General features: G+C 42.0%; 1 protein-coding gene across 1 annotated transcript; it reads right to left on the minus strand.

Moving 5' to 3' along the window:
- Positions 1-305: 305 nt before the first annotated feature.
- On the minus strand, positions 306-14,208 carry CFAP298 (cilia and flagella associated protein 298). The gene is made up of 7 exons (XM_006268252.4): positions 13,949-14,208; positions 13,248-13,415; positions 8,449-8,516; positions 3,524-3,682; positions 2,653-2,784; positions 830-925; positions 306-706 (listed from the first exon to the last, which is right to left on the minus strand). The coding sequence occupies exons 1-7, from the start codon at positions 14,085-14,087 to the stop codon at positions 596-598; spliced, it is 873 nt and encodes a 290-aa protein (XP_006268314.1). The 5' UTR covers positions 14,088-14,208; the 3' UTR covers positions 306-595.
- Between the last annotated feature and the right edge of the window lie 3,952 nt (positions 14,209-18,160).

Below are 18,160 nucleotides of genomic sequence, written 5' to 3' on the forward strand. Positions count from 1 at the left end.
TCTCATAATTCTAACAAATGATAAAATTAGCCGGACTTAGTATCTTGGCTTGTAATTCCAAATTAAAAACAGGCATGTAGAGTAAAAGTGAAACATAAAAATATTGCCTAAAAACCAATTAATCTAAAATTGCTGGCTTAATATTAACCTTGTTAATATGCAAAGCAGCAATCAAACCCACTGATTTTGTATTAGATTTAAGATGCAGCCTATGAACACTGATTTTCTACAGCCACACTAACTTTGATAAACTGTACTGTTTGAAACAAATACAAAAAGAAGAAAATATGAAGACTACCAGCACAGGCATCTAATTCATATTTATTAGATATGAATGTTACTATGAAACAGTTCAAATATTTTAAAACTACAGCATTTAAATAATTAACTACATACTTCTTTTAAAGCAGAATTATGAACATTAGCACAATAGGTTGTATTCAGCTACCCCATAGCTGCTACAGTTTTGAATAGATATACGATACCCAAAAACAAGACTGGAAACCTCAGCTTGTTGGAGAAATTCTAATACACAGAGGGTTATTAATGTAAGGCAATTTTTATTTTTAAAGAATCAAAGGATGTTTGGAGAGTTTCATCTCGGTCCCCACTTAATGTCTTTAACTCCATGAAAATGTCTTTTCAAAGCATGACTGTCTGCCCATTCAGCATTTAAAAATGAGTCGTCGTCATCTTCCTCTAATTTCTGCAAATAAAATTGTTGCAAAAAAAGTAACAAAAGAAAGCTTTAAAGAAAATACTGCAAAAAATCACCACTTCTATTTATTTGTATTTGCATATCACTTAACATAACGTGATTTTATTTTACCTTGAGTTCCTCCTGCTTTTTATAATAATACAGCATCATCTGTTTTTGCTCTTCATTACTAATCAGTGGCTCACGAGCTGGGGCTCCTTGTCCTTTCTGAAAGTAGGTGGTAAATGTTATTTATAAATGCTATTTTCCTATTAAACAAGTTACATAAGAAGCTGCTAAACAAAGACAGCAGCAACATTTTCTCAGGGAGTCAGCCTTCTCATACTTAAGTCTGGATTTTTGTGCTTCAGTTTACGCACTTAGTTTTGAAAATCCTTCACTGAGACATGAACTTGAAAATGTGATACTGAATAATCTTTTTGACAAAGAAGCTTAACTTTGATAGGTCTTATTTTTAGGAAAATGAATACTCTTCATATGATCAGACCACCTTATCTGGATTCCTTTGGCAATTTTGTTCTCCTTCTCCAAAAGAGCTAGAGAAAGCAATGGTGAGCAAGGTTGTACAGTGATTGCAAGATAATTTGGTACAGAATAGAGCCAAGAAAATTGGTGCTTAGAACTCAGTAGGGGTTAGTGTTCAAGATATGGACAGTGAAACAGGAACATGTACACCGGTTTTAGCACTTCTTGAGTAAGGCTCAGACAGCACTGTGCTCAGAAAACCACTGGATTTTGCCAAGGTGTCAGAAGGCCACAGGCAATCTTTTGTCTGAGTGCTCCAAGGAAAACCTTTATTCATTTTATTAGTCCCTGGAGACAAAGATCTGTGTACACTGTGGGAAAAAATGTTCCCTCCTACCTCTTTCATATGACTAAGCACAGGAAGACTTAGCTACTCTGTCAGTCTTAGTAACTGAAAAAAATTGATTTCTTTGAATAGTTAACTAGGGAGCTCAGGGTTGAAATGCAACTCACGGAAGCAGTAGCTGAAGAAGTTTGTTCAGGCCTAGTAGTCTTTTTTATTCCTTGGAGAAAGCATTTATTAAATGATCTGGGAGAATTTAAAGCTAAGCCTCTTTAACCTTCTATGTCGTCTTGAAGGAGGAACAAATTAACTGTCTATCAGGGATGTGCCCAACTCCAAGGCAAAAGAAAAAAGGAACCACGAGGACAGATCACTGAATAGAAGACGTTGCAAGACCATGTGTGTGTTGGCATTTTGAGGACTGGAAACTGTTTTATCCGTAGTGTCTACATAATCACACCACCAGGGAAGACCCTACCACTATTTTGAGAAGAACAAGTATAACACTAAATCCATGTACTTACTTACATAAACAGGAAAGTCATACAGCATAGAGAGAGCTGAACAATATAGTGATCTGGCCTTGCCATTACAGGTAGTACAAAAGAACTGAAGGCTAGTTAAGTCTGTCTGCTCCATCCTTTATGCCCTGGGGCAGTAGCATTAGAGCATGCAGGATGCAGGCATGGTTAGTGGACAGTGGTGTCCAAAAGAAATTAATTTCATGCATATAGGATGCAATGCACTGGAAGTCAGAGCTGAATAATGATTACTCAGTGAAGAAAACTTCAGAGCAATTTCCTTAAAATTAGAAAGCTATACTGAATTTTCCAGCTAGCTAAGGCTTTGGTGCTTACCATTTTTGTTGTACTTAGCAAAAATACATTCTGGAGTAAATAAGGGAAATAATTCACTGAGGAATAAAGGAATTCACAAAGCGGAATACTTGTACTGGTTGGAACTTTTAAATCAGTGTTGGTTCATATTATTCACAGACCTCAGTTAAAAATTAACCTGATACACATTCCAAATTACTGCAACTTCTCATCATTAAAAAAGTTGACAACTGATGCTGAATCATATGTAGTGCCTTACAGTATTCTTTAAGCACTTTAATGGTACTTACTTTCTGTATCTTGACAATGATTTTGGTTTTCTCATTTTTTCCTACATAATCTGACAGTTTGTTTGTTCTTTTTAATTCTTTTGCTGCCCACCACAATTGTGCTTCTGTTTCTGCAATAACTTCAAGTCCAGCCTGTGATAATTTTAATATGCAAGGAAAAAAAATTAAACTTTTAATTGTTGTGTATACAGAGAATTGTGTATTAGTACTCCATAATAATCCGATTGGAACATCCTTCTGAGACAGAAAACAAAAAAGGCCAGTTAAAGTAATTCCCTTGATTTTACACTTATTAACAGTGTTAAAACCATAACTCTCCCTCACTGATAATCATGTAGTGTCTTGTTTCCTTCAAATAGCACTATGCTCAATTCTCAGTTCAGCTTGCGAACTCAAAATACTTTATCATCACACAGATGATCTAAAGAACATAAGAAACGCCATACTGGATCAGACCATAGGTCCATCCAGCCCAGTGTCTTGTATTTCACCCTCACAGAATAGATGTTAAAGAGAAGAGAATTTATACAGGGCCTATCCAGACTGATTTGTGCCCTGCTCCTTTTCCCTCACAAAAGACAGAAACTATTAAAGATGGGCAAACAAATAAAACAGTATGAACTTAAAAATTTAAGTTAGGCAATTTAACTGATTACAGGATCACCCATCTAATTTTTAGTTAACCGAGTTGCCTGTACATTAAAAAAATATTGTACAATCAAAATATTTAAAAACCAACAAAATACTATCAGTAAACAGGCCAGACTTCAAATAAGTTTAAGTAAAAATGAAGAATTTCTTCTTCCTTGCCTAGGAAAATATAAACTTAAGCCAGATACTCATAAAGTAGTTAAAATATGTTGCTGCATACATGAGTTCCAGATAAATCTTCTTTATCTTCAAACTCCATTCTAACTGGATCATATGGAGGCAATCCCATTGGATAAACAATCATCACTGCTCCTCGGAGCTGGTCCACTGCATCTTTCACCATTTCCATACCAACGCACAAATTAGCTTGAACTTGTTTCTGAAATACAGGAAAGAACCACTGTTACATTTAAATAACAAATTAAGAGGAAAGAGTCTGTTTGCATTCCGTTCATGAAATTTGAGTTGAGTAAAGCCAACTGGTTGAACAGAAGCTTAAGTAAAAGCATGTCTCCTTTGATTCTTTTTTTTTAAACACTAATTCCTGAAACAGCTGCATATTTCAACAAACTTTTGTTTTTTGATTCTATTTGGTTAGCAAAGGTGGGCCATTTCAAGTATCCATGAAATGCCTGCTATACAATTTTAAAACAAAAATTATAGTATCTAGGGCAATTGTGCCCAATTTATAATCTGTGGGCTGAAACTGGCCTGCCAGCCCCTGAGGCTCCCCAAAGGTCTTTAAATTTGGGGGTGGAGGAGCATTCCTCCACCAAATTTCCAGACTTGTGTGAATTTCTGTAGGCCACCCTGTGCACTAGGTTGGGCCAGCATCCAGGGAAGGTCTGTGGCTGGATCCAGCCTGCTAGATGTGCTGAGCACCCAAGGAATGCAGAGATCAAGAAAGTATACAGATGCCAGTAGAAAATGGGTGGAAAAATTGTTATTTTGAACTTTTGTGATGAAACTTATAAAAAAAACAGTAAATGTCAAATAAAGGTTAGACAAGGGACATAAGTTTTCATATACAAATGAAACACAAGTAGCAGCAAAATACATACAAGATATACTCTTAATGCAATGCTTGGCAAAACTAGAATTATTTAAACAAATAAAAAGAAATAAAATGAAGCTGAAATAGAAATATTTTATTTATAAATATTGCATCTCCAGTGTTCAGTACTGGTGGGTTAAAAAAAGAGACTAAGAGAATAATGCCTCCTTGTGGACATTACTAGTTGACAGAATTATAGAAAATTAGAGTTGGAAGGGACCTCAGGAGGTCATCTAGCGAGTCCAACCTCCTGCTCAAATCAAGACTGTCCCCAATTAGATCATACCACCCAACACTGTCTAGCTGGGTCATAAAAACCTCCAAGGTTGGAGATTTCACAGCCTCTTTCTGGGTAACCAGTTCCAGTTCTTCCTAATGTCTAACCTAAAGTTTTCTTGCTGCAGCTTGAGATCATTGTCCCTGTTCTGTCATCTGCTACCACTGAGAACAGTTTAGCTCCATCCTCTCTGGAACCACCCTTCAGGTAGTTGAAAGCTGCTATTAAATCCCCTCTCAGTCTTCTCTTCTCCAGACTAAATAAGCCTAGTGGGGGGCCCAAAACTGGACACAGTACTCCAGATATGGCCTCACCAGTACTGAATAGAGGGGCACAATCACTTCCTTTGATCTGCTAGTAAGGCTCTTACTAATGCAGTCCACTATGCCATTAGCCTTCTTGGCAACAAGGGCATACTGGTGGCTCATATTCAGCTTACTGTGCACTGTAACCCCCAGGTTCTTTTCTGCAGAGCTGTTGCTTAGCCAGTTGGTCCCCAGCCTGTAGCAGTGCATGGGATTGCTCTGTCCTAAGTGCAGGACTTTGCACTTCTTATTGAACCTCATGAGATTTCTTCTAGTCCAATCCGCCAATTTGTCAAGGTATCTCTGGATTCTATCCCTGCCTTCCACCTTATCTATTACTCTCCCTAGCTTGGTGTCATATGCAAACTTACTGTGCGTGCACTCTCTCTCATCTTCTAGGTCATGGATGACTATATTGAACTAAACCAGACTCAGGACCAACCCCTCACTACACTTGATACCAGCTACCAACTAGATATCAAGCCATTGACTACTACCCTCTGAGCCCAATGATCCAGGAAGTTTTTTATCCACCTTATAATCCATTCACCCAACCCGTACTTCCTTAGCTTGCTTGCAGGTATGTGGGAGACCATATCAAAACCTTGCTAAAGTCAAGGTATATCATGTCCACTGCTCTTCTCACATCTACACAGCCAGTCATCTCATCATAGAAGGCAATCAGGTCGGTCAGGCATGACTTGCCCTTGGTGAATCCATGTAAACTGTTCCTAATCACCTACTTCTCCTCCAAGTGCACAGAAATGGATTCCTTGAGGACCTGCTTCATGATTTTTCTAGGGACTGAGGTGAGATTGACTGATCTGTAGTTCCCTGGATCCATGAATGACTCATGACCCCCAGCATCTGGGGGACACGGTGGGAGCGCTGTGGCAATGGCAGGAGCGCGGTGGTCGTAAAACAGGGGAGCTCCCACAGACGCCACTGATGGCGGCGGCGGAGTGGCAAGCACCGACCAAGGGGCAGCAGCAGCAAGTGGGGATTGCAGACTGCCTGCAGATGCCACCAGCAGTGGGGGTGCATTGCCATGCTCAGGGGGTGCATGTGCATCCGCTTGCACCCCCTATGCGTTGCCCCTGCCTGGATCCTCCTTCTTTCCTTTCTTAAAGATGGGCACTATATTTGCCCTTTTCCAATGGTCTGGGACTTCTGCTCACCACGAGTTTTTAAACATAACTGGCCACTGGCTCTGCAATCACAGGCTTATGCAGTACACCATTCCTTAATCTCAAAGATCAAATGTCATCTGGAATACACCTCTCTATTTTTATCAGTCTGGACCAATTCTTTGATTTGATGTCTTAGCTTTTTTTATATTAAGCAGACCATATTTTGGGTATTTTGCCCACACAATATATAATAAAATAATAAAACAATTTTTCAATTCAATCTGAAAGGAAAACAGAGCACTTAATAAGCTGTGTCTTCCAAACAATTTCATCCACTATTAAAGTCTAGCAACTTCTGGGTACAACACAGCAATACAATGTAACAATTTGGACTGGAAGTGACAATCCAGTATCAAAGAAGAAATTTCTTTTATACATTCCTGAAGAACAGAGACCAAAAGTGCAGTATTTAATTCAGCAAGAGATACAGAAACCTGTATCAGTAGTATAAAAATATTTTTCCCTATATTTAGAAATAGAGCCAATCACAAAAGATCTGAGGACACAATGGTTCAAGAGAAAACGCAAGTTCACCAAGCCCAAAATGTTTCATTTGAAACACCTCAGGTATGACACATTTCTGAATCCAAGGTGGGTTACAGCCCCAGAGCCAGAAACTCTGGAAGCCCCATGGAGCTGCATAATGAAACTGAAAAGAATGTTAATTTTACAGCCATTATTTGTCAATTCCACTGAGCAGCTGCAAGAACTGGGGCCCTGGTTTGTGAGAAATTCCAGGGGGGAAAAAACTGCTTTGGTCTGAAGTGATCCAAAACAAAAACAAACAAACATCTTACAAACTCCTGCTTTCAACTGGTTCTATTTAAAATGATATTGCTAAAACATTGTATATATGCACAGAACAATGATCAAACTTGCTCATAAATGTCTCAAGTTACTGAGGGCAGTCAGAGAGGCCCCTTGCTGCAGAAGCAACTTGCAATAAATTGAACTAAAAGCTGCTGAGATTTCCAGCATGGTCAGAATGGCTGAATGACAACAATCTAAAACTACAGCCTCTGTAAGCACGGGTACAACTCCAATGGAAGACCATAACCAAGAGTGGAACTCATCTAAGACGTCAATGGCCTCTAGGCAGAACATGAATTGCATAGTCACTACTTTCCAAATCACATTGCTAAAACTGAGAAGGTTTATGAATGGGCAATAATTGAAAATAAGTCTATTAAGTTGCAATTTCTTGAAGGGAAAAATGTTTGAAAATGTTCAAAACTTTTACTAGGTGGGAACCTAAAAATCTCCATATGACATTATGGAACCAGCACATAATTCCTTAATTCACAGCCACATCACCTGCTTTAAACAATCAAGATGGACTGCGGTCAAGTCTCACAGATGGTAATCCCAAAAGAAAAAACAAAATTTAATGTGATTAGGGAGAGTTAGGAACCTGTGGCTCTGTCATAGTCAGAAGACTTGAAGACTAACCCAGACCTGATCTAGCTTAATGGCAAAGATAACAAGAGTTAAACTTGGGGGATTCAACAATCCCAAAGTCTGAAAAAATAAGACAGCATTGATATCAAAAGATGTGAAATATTCCACAAACAGGAAAATATACACTTTTGCATGTCTGGTTTACAAGGAAGAGTAAATGAATAAAAAGCTATTTAATTTACACCTCAATGTAAAACAAATTGTGTGTTAATATACAAATATTCTTAAAATGAATTCAAAGTATGTTAGGCTACAGCTCTGCAAAAAAACATAAAACATACTTAATTTCACACGTGAAATCAGTGCGATACATATAGCTTTACAGCTAAGCACGTACACAGATTTCTGGCAGAATCAAAAGCTTAACATGGACTGGCCCATGGTAAGAAAAGATCAGCATAAATAACATTTTGAAACAATAATTATATATATAATTCCAATAGACCTATATTAATGAGCAAAAGGCATTTTAATCTAAGTAGCTCATGGAACGCAGTTAATTTTTCACTTGAAAACTTGACAAGCATTCACATAAAGAATGCATCAACAACAAAAACATTAAGAATATGTGGATGGAAGCAAATGGGGTTTAATCATTTAGTGTGAAGTATGTGCTGCCAGTATCCACTTGGAGTTTAATATCTCATTCTGTCACTTGCTGAAACAGCTTGCCAACAAGCCATTAAGAAAATGATTAACAGTAGTTTCACAGTTATTGTACTTTTCCTAGTTTTTATTATACATTACTACTGAAAATTACTGCCCTTTGCACTAAAATGAAGAAGTCAGTCATTTTTTAATAGCAAAGCTAGGCAGCATTCATCACATTTTTGAAAAACGGGTCATTTAAAAATATCTTACCTTAGAGATTAATGCTTTAGCTTCTTCTATTGTCTTTTTTAGAACATCCTTCATTTTTTCATTTGGGGCTTAGAGATAAGAGAGGCATATTTAACACGGTAAGGCATCAGACAGGTTATTCTAAAAAAATTCCTACTGTAAATAAATTCGTTTCAGCCTAATGATAATCTAGGAGTAGCTGCTATGCTACAAGTATTTCCCATGCTTCCGGACTTTGCTGGTTGCCACAGAGGGCTAGAAAGGAATTTTTTCCCCTTCCTGTTGCTAAAGTGTCAGGTTTTTATTTTTGTGGGCTTTTCTGCCTTCCTCAGGAGCACTGGGTGTTGGCTGCAGCCAAGGCTGAGAATTGTGACTGGAGTGTGATTTGCATCTGCTGGTATTTAGGCCTGCAGATTCCTGGCTAGACCCCCTCCACTCAGGATTAAACCACTTGCCACATTTGGGATTGAGAAGGAATATTATCCCATGGTGAGATTGATATTCATCGATTGTAAGGCTGGATGGGACCTTGGAAAATCATTGGGTCCAGCCTCCTGCACCAAGCAGGAAAGATAACTGGGGTCATGTGACCCCAGCAAGGTGACTGTCCAGTCTCCTCTTCATGATTTCCAGGGTAGGTGATTATACCACCTCTGGAGGGAGCTTATTCCAGTCTGGACACCGTGACTGTGAAGAAGTTTTTCCCAATGTTGAGCCTGAATTGGTCATCCAGGAGTTGTGGCCATACTAACTGTAGGGATTCTTGCTTTCCTCTGTAGCAAAGGGTACGGCCCTCTTCCCTGGATCTCTCAAGTAGATTTTAATAACCCTTGCAGCAGTAGGACACTGACCACCACTGTCACCCTGGCTTTATCTATGGCAGGTTAGGGTGCTATGCCTTGTAGCTGTGTGACAGGGTTGACTGTGTGGTTTTAGTAATAGGTTAAACAAGGATTTGTATGGGATGGTTTGGATAGGGATGATTCTGCCTCAGGCAGCCTGGTGGACTAGATAACTTCCAAAGGTCCCTTCCAGCCCATTTTTTTTATGGTTCTATATGTAAGAACTTTAGTTCCCCTTCACCCATGCCATCTCCACTCCCCGCCTCCTTACCTTTGTTCCGCTTCGGTAGGCTCTGGCCCCACTCCAGGCTGGGGCATGGAGCATGTATTTGCTCCAGCCCAGCAGCTTGTAGCAGTGGTGGCAGCGTGACAGCTTTAGCTCTGGCTCTGGGGCCTGAGCTGCTGCCACCTCTGCTACTAAGCCAGGTTGGGGCCAGAGCAAATACAGACTCCATACTCCATGCTGGAGCAGGGCCAGATTCAGAACAAGGGTAAGCAGTGGGGGTACGATGAAGTAGAGGGCAGATAGGGGGTGTGGGGCAGAAGAAGCAGCACTGTGGAAGAGAGGGTGAGGCTAACAGGTGGAAGCTGCAGCTGGGACCAGAGCTGGAGCTAGAGAAGTGCCTGCCTGCCCCACCCCCACCTGATACCGGGGCTTTTGTCCCCCTTCATGTCAAACGGGGAAAAGAACCTTGTCATGTAAATTTGGTAACTCCACAGAGCAGTTAATAAATTGTTAAGGATACACCCACACAACAAATCAGTTCTCAAAATAGATAAATATATGTAGTTCCATGCAGGAATGGCAGTAATTATATTTGGAAGGCTAACTTGTTTTTGATGTCAAAGAAACATAACATAGCACACACAGCATATTGTTTTCCAACGTATTTCTTCTTAGAGGCTTTTTCAAACTAAGTAATAGCACCTGTCCTTTGGGTAGGACACACATTCAGTTGAATTTTTCTCTTAAAGCTATGAATGATTAGTGTACAAACAAAATGTTTTTGCCTCATGACTGGATGTTTTGGAGTGACTTTTAAGATCAAACAGAACACATGCCTGCATCTATTGTTTATCAATCTTTTTTTTCCCTCTTCAGAAGAATCAATTGATTTATGCACAGGGTGGATGTATAGCCAGGCCCCAAACAGTCTTGACTTTTGTACCTGCCATGGTTTTGGGCACATTATAAAAATTCCAAATCAGAATTATTTTTCAGTGCAGTTTTTATTTTAATATATTCAGTGCATTTAATCCTTTGCATCCTTTCATTGGTTATTTAACTTTCCTTTGGGATTTTGTGAGAGTAACAGCAATTCAAACACTTTATCTGCAGTCAACTTATATTCAGGGGGGAAACACTGTTTTTTCCTCAGATTGAACCTAAAAATATGTGGTCAATTTATAATCTGAACAACATGGCATACACAATTATGAAATGTTTGGGGCCCCAAACACAAACATGTAAGCAAAGTTAATAAAGGTATAAAGTGAATATGCCTGATCAACCAGTAACTATAGAATATTTAAACATAATTCTCTATTTTGACTGTTAAAAAAAATCTAGAGGTACAACGATACACTGGTCCCATATCGGATTGACACTGATATAGGGAAAACTGACTGCATCAGAAATCAGCTTTTTTTGCCTGATGTGGCCAATAAATGAACACTATCAGAGTGATGATGATCAAGTAATTATAATCTGAAGATTATAGAGGAAGAGATTGAGGCCCGTGGTGAGGAATGGAGTGGGGCAGGGGCAGGCGCTGCCCGTGTAGGGCACTGCAGAGAGCTCACTGAGGGAGGGGGGCGCGGCAGCTCCTGCAGCTACGTGCAGCCCAGAAGGGAACGTGCCCCCAGATCTGCACACTGGGCAGGGTGTGCTGTCACTATGGGCTGGGTGGCGCCAGGCTCTTCCCGGCGGGGCTGTTGAGCCAGGTTGTGCTTGAGGTGGACAGAAGCACCTCTGCCACCTGGCCCAAGCCCAGCCCCCCCTGCCAGGAAGAGCCCAGCACCACCTCAGCATGCAGATCCAGGGGCACATACCCCCCCGTGCCCTCCTGGGGTGTGTGCTGCGGCAGGAGCCACCCCCCACCCAGTCAAGCCGCTCACAGCTCCATCCTGTGCCCCACCTGTGCAGCACCTGCCCCAGCCCCACTCTCCCTCCCTCACCACTGAGACTTTGATCTGCCCTCCCCCCCCCTCCCCTTCCTTCACACCAGACTTACCAGCCCAGCGCTGGTCTCCAAGCTGCCTGGCTGCATATCGGAATTGGATTGGTATCAGCTGATATGGCTCCTTAAAAATCAGCCATCATTATTGACCCCCAAAAAATCTATTGGTGCACCCCTAAAAAAATCTTTCCAAAATTCATTTAACTCTTACTTGTACAAAGCAGAATAACTGAGTGCATAGTTCAGAGACATGAAAGTGTAAAAGCTAAAATGTATTTGTAATTTATTGGAGTAACAGTCTACATTTCTAATAGATTTCAAATTCAGGTACTAATAAAAGGTTACTCCTAGCAGCAAATGCCAATCCACTGATAGTGCACTCCCAGTTCAGGATGCCTTACCTATTCCATTTTAAGACCCAATGAAATGAACTACTTACCACTTTGCTGAACTTTAAACATGTGGGCTGAAATCCTCCTGCTGTGAGAAGATGTCACGCTAAGGTTTTCTTGTTTTTACAAAAACTAAGTTAAAATGGTCCAGCCTTTTCTGAGAATAAAGGTAACGGACTATATACAGGCTATCTTTTCAATATTAAAAAATCCTTACACCAGTTCACTGAGAAGTTCTAGTGCTAGCCTATACTTTGGTTCAGGAACTTGCAATTTGAAAGGGAGTGGTCTATGAGTCAAGAGACATGTATTTTTGCCATTTTTGTGAATTTCTGCCCAAGCCTCTGAATGAACAATTTGCATATGCTCTGTTACAACTTTATTACTGAGTTTTCCAAACACTCCATCTGGCTGGAACACCTTGATGCCCAGGATTAACAGGGTTAAATGGGACTTTCCCAGTAATTGCTTTTTAGCCTTGACATTTCTTAATTTTTTGAGAATTTAACTTTACAACTTTAACAAAGGCTTTGTCTGGATGCAATACAGATTTCAGATTATAATTACTTGATCATCATCACTCTGATAGTGTTCAAGATGGTAGCTTAATTTCTCATGAGACTACAGGTTTCCCCTGCTTTATGCAGGTCCTGTATGTGCAAATTTGCTCTTATGCAATGACCCTTTTTATACAAGTTAAATTCACTCTTACACGATTGGTGTGGTGGAATCCCAGTCAGTGGGCAGGGATGCGGTGCAACCCAGCAGTGCCGCTCCTGGGGCAGCTGCAATTGGGGGCAAAGTGTAATGCCAGCCACCTCTGCTGGGCTGCAATCCCAGCTGCGTGCACACCTCTCTCTGCCCCTCCTGCAGCCTGCAGCCCCGTGTTTGGGGAGGCTGAGCCCCCTTAGCCCCAGTAGAAATGGGTCTGGGGGTTAGTACAGTCAAGGTCTTGGAACATATCCTTATTTGTTACATTATAAAAGTGGGTTCCCTTTATGCGAATTCAAGTTATGGGCTGTTTCGCAGGAACACACGTATAGCATAAAGCGAGGGAAACCTGTACATCCAAACAAGTAGTTTTGGTTGTTGCTCCCCAATTGTTGTCTAATGGCACTCTAACTGCCTTTTTATAAAATCTTTTATAAAATAGACTTATATGCAACTAGCTAACAAATAATTGTTCAGGAACAGGAACAGTTAATATACTTCACTGGTATAAGTTAAAGCATACACTAATATTTATTTGCTTTTCTCTTGTTTAAAAACTCTGAGACAAAATCAGAAGTCCACATGTACGATGTTCAAGAGCATTTAGCTAAAATATCAATTAATTTTACGCTGCTCATGAAACCCTGCCTTAATTGTGCTCATATACAGAGAGAGGTATATCAAGATGCATTTACCATGTCCATTTCTTCTTCCAACTTCATCCCTTTTAAAGACACTTCCACCACTTGGGATGCATTTTTCTGCCCACTCATCCTTTAGCTTCAATTCTTCAATCTGCTCATCAGTCAGACCTTGCATATTCAGAGGCAAGAAGATACCATGTTCTGCCAGGGATTCCATTTCTTAAAAAAGTCAGAGTTTAAAATCAGAAAAACGTGATAAAAGACACTTTTTTGGAACAGAGCCATTATGCCATGATACCCCAGCGTGAAATAATTTTAGATCAGTGCCACTCCACTTCCCAGCCCAGCCCCATGAGCCAGATGAGTGGCCAGGGACTGGTCTGTGGGCTGAACCCTGACACGCAAGGTAGGCCTGACCCAGTGCAGGGTTGGTCTGCAAAAGTGATGTGGCCTACTGGGTCCGGCCCTGCGCACTAATCCAGCTGCTGAGCGATGCCACATGCCAGCCCCGCCACTGCCAGCAGGTGTGATCTAATGCCCAGGACCACCTCACGCAGCTCACAGGGCTCCCCTGAGCCTGGAAAGTTGGCAAAAGGGGAACAGCAATTGAGCCTGCCGCTGCTCCCCCGCTGCCAAACGTCTGGGCCTGCCGGGAGGCCCGCAAGCGGAGAACACAGATCTGGCCTGTGCACCAGGGAACCTCGTGCTCCCCGACGACGGGGCGGGCCGAGCCGGGCAGAGCGCGGCGGTACCTGCACAAAGCCGCTGCACCTTGAGCCTCCCATTGTAGATGGCGGCTGCGAGGCGCGTCAGCTCATCTAGCGGCGCCTCGGCCGCGGCGTCCAGCAGGAACTGGCTCTCGTCGCCCCGTTTCACGTGCAGCCGGACCATTGCTGCGGCCGGGCCGGCAGTTACCGGCCTTGCGCGCCGCTCCCCCCTAGCAACCACCCCGCGTCCTTGGAAACCAACAGCTGCGCACGCGCCCCGCCCTCAGGACGGTCAGCCACCGCCTTCACTGGACTGTACCACAGTGCGGGGCGGAGGGGAGAACACGCGGAGAGCGGATGGAACCGTCCCGACGCGGCCACGTTCCTCCTCGCTGCGCCTGCGCGACCCCAGCCCGGAAGCACTTCCGGCTGCACCCCCCCTTCAGCTGAGCGACTGGGGGGTGGAACCGAATGCGCTTGTCGCAGAGGGCAGACACTCAAAGGGGCAGCGCTCCTACTGCGGCACGGCATGAGGGGGTCTGGCGCCTCAAAGCTCCACGCGGCAGCTCCGAGCATGGGGGGGGGGCGAGGACACCTCCTGCCCCACGTGTTGCAGCTGCCTGGCCTGCTTGCACATGTGCAGCCACGCCCGTGCTACATGTGGGATCCAGCATCAGATCCTATCACACCTTATTGCTGGGATTACCATCTTGGGGTCCCCCTGTACCATCAAAGAGCAAGCTCCCACAGCTCCAAGTGGTGCGGCTGGTGAGACTTTCAGTCCCCACCAGCGTCCATGTACTGCCAGGGCTGAGTCTCACTGGCTGCAGGACTGAGCCCTGGCAGCTGTGGGGAAGCCCCAGAGCTGGGAGGCTGCAGCAGCTGCAGTCTCCCAGCGCAGGATGCACTGCGCGCCTCGGTGGCTGGGAGGCTGCAAGAGCTGCCATTTCCCAGCCGCAGGGGCACAGGCTACTACGGATTTAAAATAATAGCTGAGCCTATCAGGGGGTGCACCAGCAGTCTCCGAGGGTGCCCATGCATCCCCGATGTGTCACCATTGGCTATGTTACTAGAAGCAACTAACAGAGAGCAGAATTGCAGAAGAAAGGATAGCTTGGTTAATAGAACATCCAGACCATGAAAAAGGAAAGAGGGTCGTTTGCCAGTTTCTGGTCGCTTAGACTGGTTTATGTGTAATGTCTGTCCCTAGCCATGAAGAGCAATGCTGCTGTAGAGGCTGAGGGTCAGAGCAAGAAGCAAGTGACCATGTTCTCCATGTTTTAAAAGGACTAGAGAAAGCAGCTTGGCAAAGCAAGGGTCAGCATTTTCCCTCAGGGAGGCTTTCATGGTGGAGAAATTTGATCACTCAAAGTTAAGGTACACCCCAGGGAATTATGTGCATAAAAATTCAAAATTATGTGCAGAAAAACTAAATTATATAAAACTAATTACTTTTTTTTAACAAAGTAAACTAAATATAACACTATTTAAACCTTCAGAAATATATGTAGGGACTTTGTATTTATACAACACTTCTTATCACAGAATCTTTAGTACCATTCTGTGAACAAAAAATAAATATGACCCAGCAGGTATGCTTTTTTAAATTAAATAAAACAATAAGGACATGTTATGTCGTGGGAGAAAACTCCCTAGAGTCCGTTGTCTAGCCGCATAGAGTCCAGACAACACGGGTAAAGGGTTAACTGCAGTTTATTTGCTCGAGCAAATGACCGTAAACTAGCAAAGAGGCAAAATGGCCCCCACTGAAAGGTGGGGCCGTCTTTTATACTTTTTCTAACAAAGAAAACTACAAGCTTATTGAATATGCAAGATTTATAGTAATCATCTCCTTACATGGTGCATTACAAATATCAGTACTTTTCCAAAAAGAAAAAAGTTAGTGTTATCTTACACATTCCAATCTGTTTTCCTGTACTCCGCTGTACCATCTTTTTTCTTCTGGGCCCCCCCCTATCTTATCTCACTTCTAGCTGCAACTGGTACTCAGTACACAGACTTAATTTTTGCTTTTTTTAACAAAATAGTTAAGGCACTTGGCATAAGAAAATGGCTGGCTTAGCTATCATTCTGCCTTGTGGTCAGCAGCATTGCTAGGCCACAGGTCATGCCTTGTGTTTAGCTACAAGGCTAATACTTTTTAATAATCTAAATTATTGTTAACCTAACAGTATGCTACAGAAAACTATTTTATTTCAGGGTAAAAACAAACTTGCCCATCACAATCTCCCCTTTGTTCCAAACTTTCAGAGGAAGTTTTGGAATACACTTTTAGGTATTTAAGCTCTAGTGGAGTTAGGCTTTGACGATTGTTGTTGGATATTTGTATGAACTGACCATACATTTTTACTTGCCTTTGCATAATCTGTTGCCTTAAAGAACATAAACATTGAAAACAGCATAACAGGCAGACTATATAGTTATAGCTATTTTAATTATACTTAGCACAAAAGGTTTAAGCCATCCCGTAAGGGAAGGGAACTAACTAGTAAGCCAGTTAAGAGATGTATCTTTGGGAATTTTAGCTATATCTTTGGTGTTTTGGATATGTACAGCTGTATCATTGAGGTGGTTTTGAACTATGATAAAAGAGCTGTTAACCCATACACAACATTCTGGTCCGATGACTGCATAAGCACCTCCCTGGGCAGCGAGGAGGAAATCAAGAGCTAAGCGATTCTGAATTACCATTTGTCGGAGTTCTTCTTGAATGTCAGCTAAAGCTGCAACAGCTTTTGAAAGCTCTTTGTGGCCTTCACTGTATTCGTGGGCCATTATTTTAATTACAGCTTGGAGGCGCAAGGTGTATCGTCTAAGACACGAAGTATCTACTCTAGGGAGTATACCGGCTAGGGAGTATACCGGCTAGGGAGCACCCAATAAGTTTTTCTTTGGTAAGCGGTTCTTTGAAATTACCTTCTAGCATATCTCTGCTTTCTGACAAATTCTTCTTGTTTTGCCACCTGCCCCGTGGAAGGTGCGTGGCGAAGGACGTGTAGAGGGTTTTAGTAGTGCCGGATAGCAGATACCTTTTCCTTTGGCGGGGATTTTATAGTAGGCGTAAGAGCCACAGACTTAATATTGCCCCTCTAAAGCGGTGAGGCCTGAATACTTGGGTGGTATATGGCTACTATTTTTTAATTCTAGCACTCCTCGTCCACCTTTTGATTTAAAGGAAGGATTTGCAGTGCTATTGAAAAAGCACTGTTCTCGGGAGGTATCATGGTACGAACAATATCACAGGGCATTTTTTAAATTGGGGATAGGTTTGCATTCAGGATTAATGTTATTGGTTAAGTCTTCCTTGCTGTAAAAGTCATTGTAAGAGCTGCAAAAAGTAGGAGTTTGTGTATGATTATTACGCTAATCTCCTTTAGTAGAATCAGTATAATAATGACGACATGTGCTAGTACCTAAGTTTAAACAGGAATTTCCTGAACAGTTTATGTGGAAGCACCACTCTCCAACTACTGGCACAACTAAGTAGTACTTTCGTTTATTCGGTTTCTAAGTTTCGTTAGGGAGATTGGGGTTACTAGATGGATTCAGGAGTGATTCTACTAGTTTCAAGGGGGTAGGAATCATAGGGATTCCTTCTCGAGCATGGAGAGGGAGATGGCTACATGCCTAGCAGTTACTTTGGTTTTTTGCCCTTGCAGCCTGTGATATATATTGGAGGTAAACATTATTATTAAACTAAAGATAAGGATCATTACTAGATGTAGATGGGTTAGGGCTGGTAGATGTGAAGGATTGAAGTCTTGAAGGCTAATTTTTGAGGATTGTAAACTAGAGTTCTGGGTCTGACTTTACACACATCACTGCCGTACCAGCACTGAGTTTATATTTTAGTATAATTTCTCGATGCAAACAGCATGGGGAAATGGAATGTAGGTGGACATTGATTATAGTTGACTTTGAGACTTCATAGTTAGCCTTAGTGAGGGTTGCAAGCTTGTTTTGGGGATAAATACAACAGGTAGACATAAATGCTGAGTTCAATATACCTAAAAGAGAAAAGAACACAGATAATGATAATACAAGAGTTATAATGACAGTCTGTTAAGTTTTTCGGGTAAGCTTGAGTTTTATGCCCGAAAGTGGGCTGCTAGTTTATGAATTATCTGGTATTTTGTCTGCTTCTGGTCTACCCTTGTCGCAGGCAGGCAGATAAGTGGTGCTCCCGCGAAGTTCGTCGTTGGCTTCTTCTGGCCTCTCCTTTTCCTGGTCAGGGAG

This window comes from Alligator mississippiensis, chromosome 1 (genome assembly GCF_030867095.1).
Source record: "Alligator mississippiensis isolate rAllMis1 chromosome 1, rAllMis1, whole genome shotgun sequence".
In the NCBI taxonomy this organism is placed as follows: Eukaryota; Metazoa; Chordata; order Crocodylia; family Alligatoridae; genus Alligator; species Alligator mississippiensis.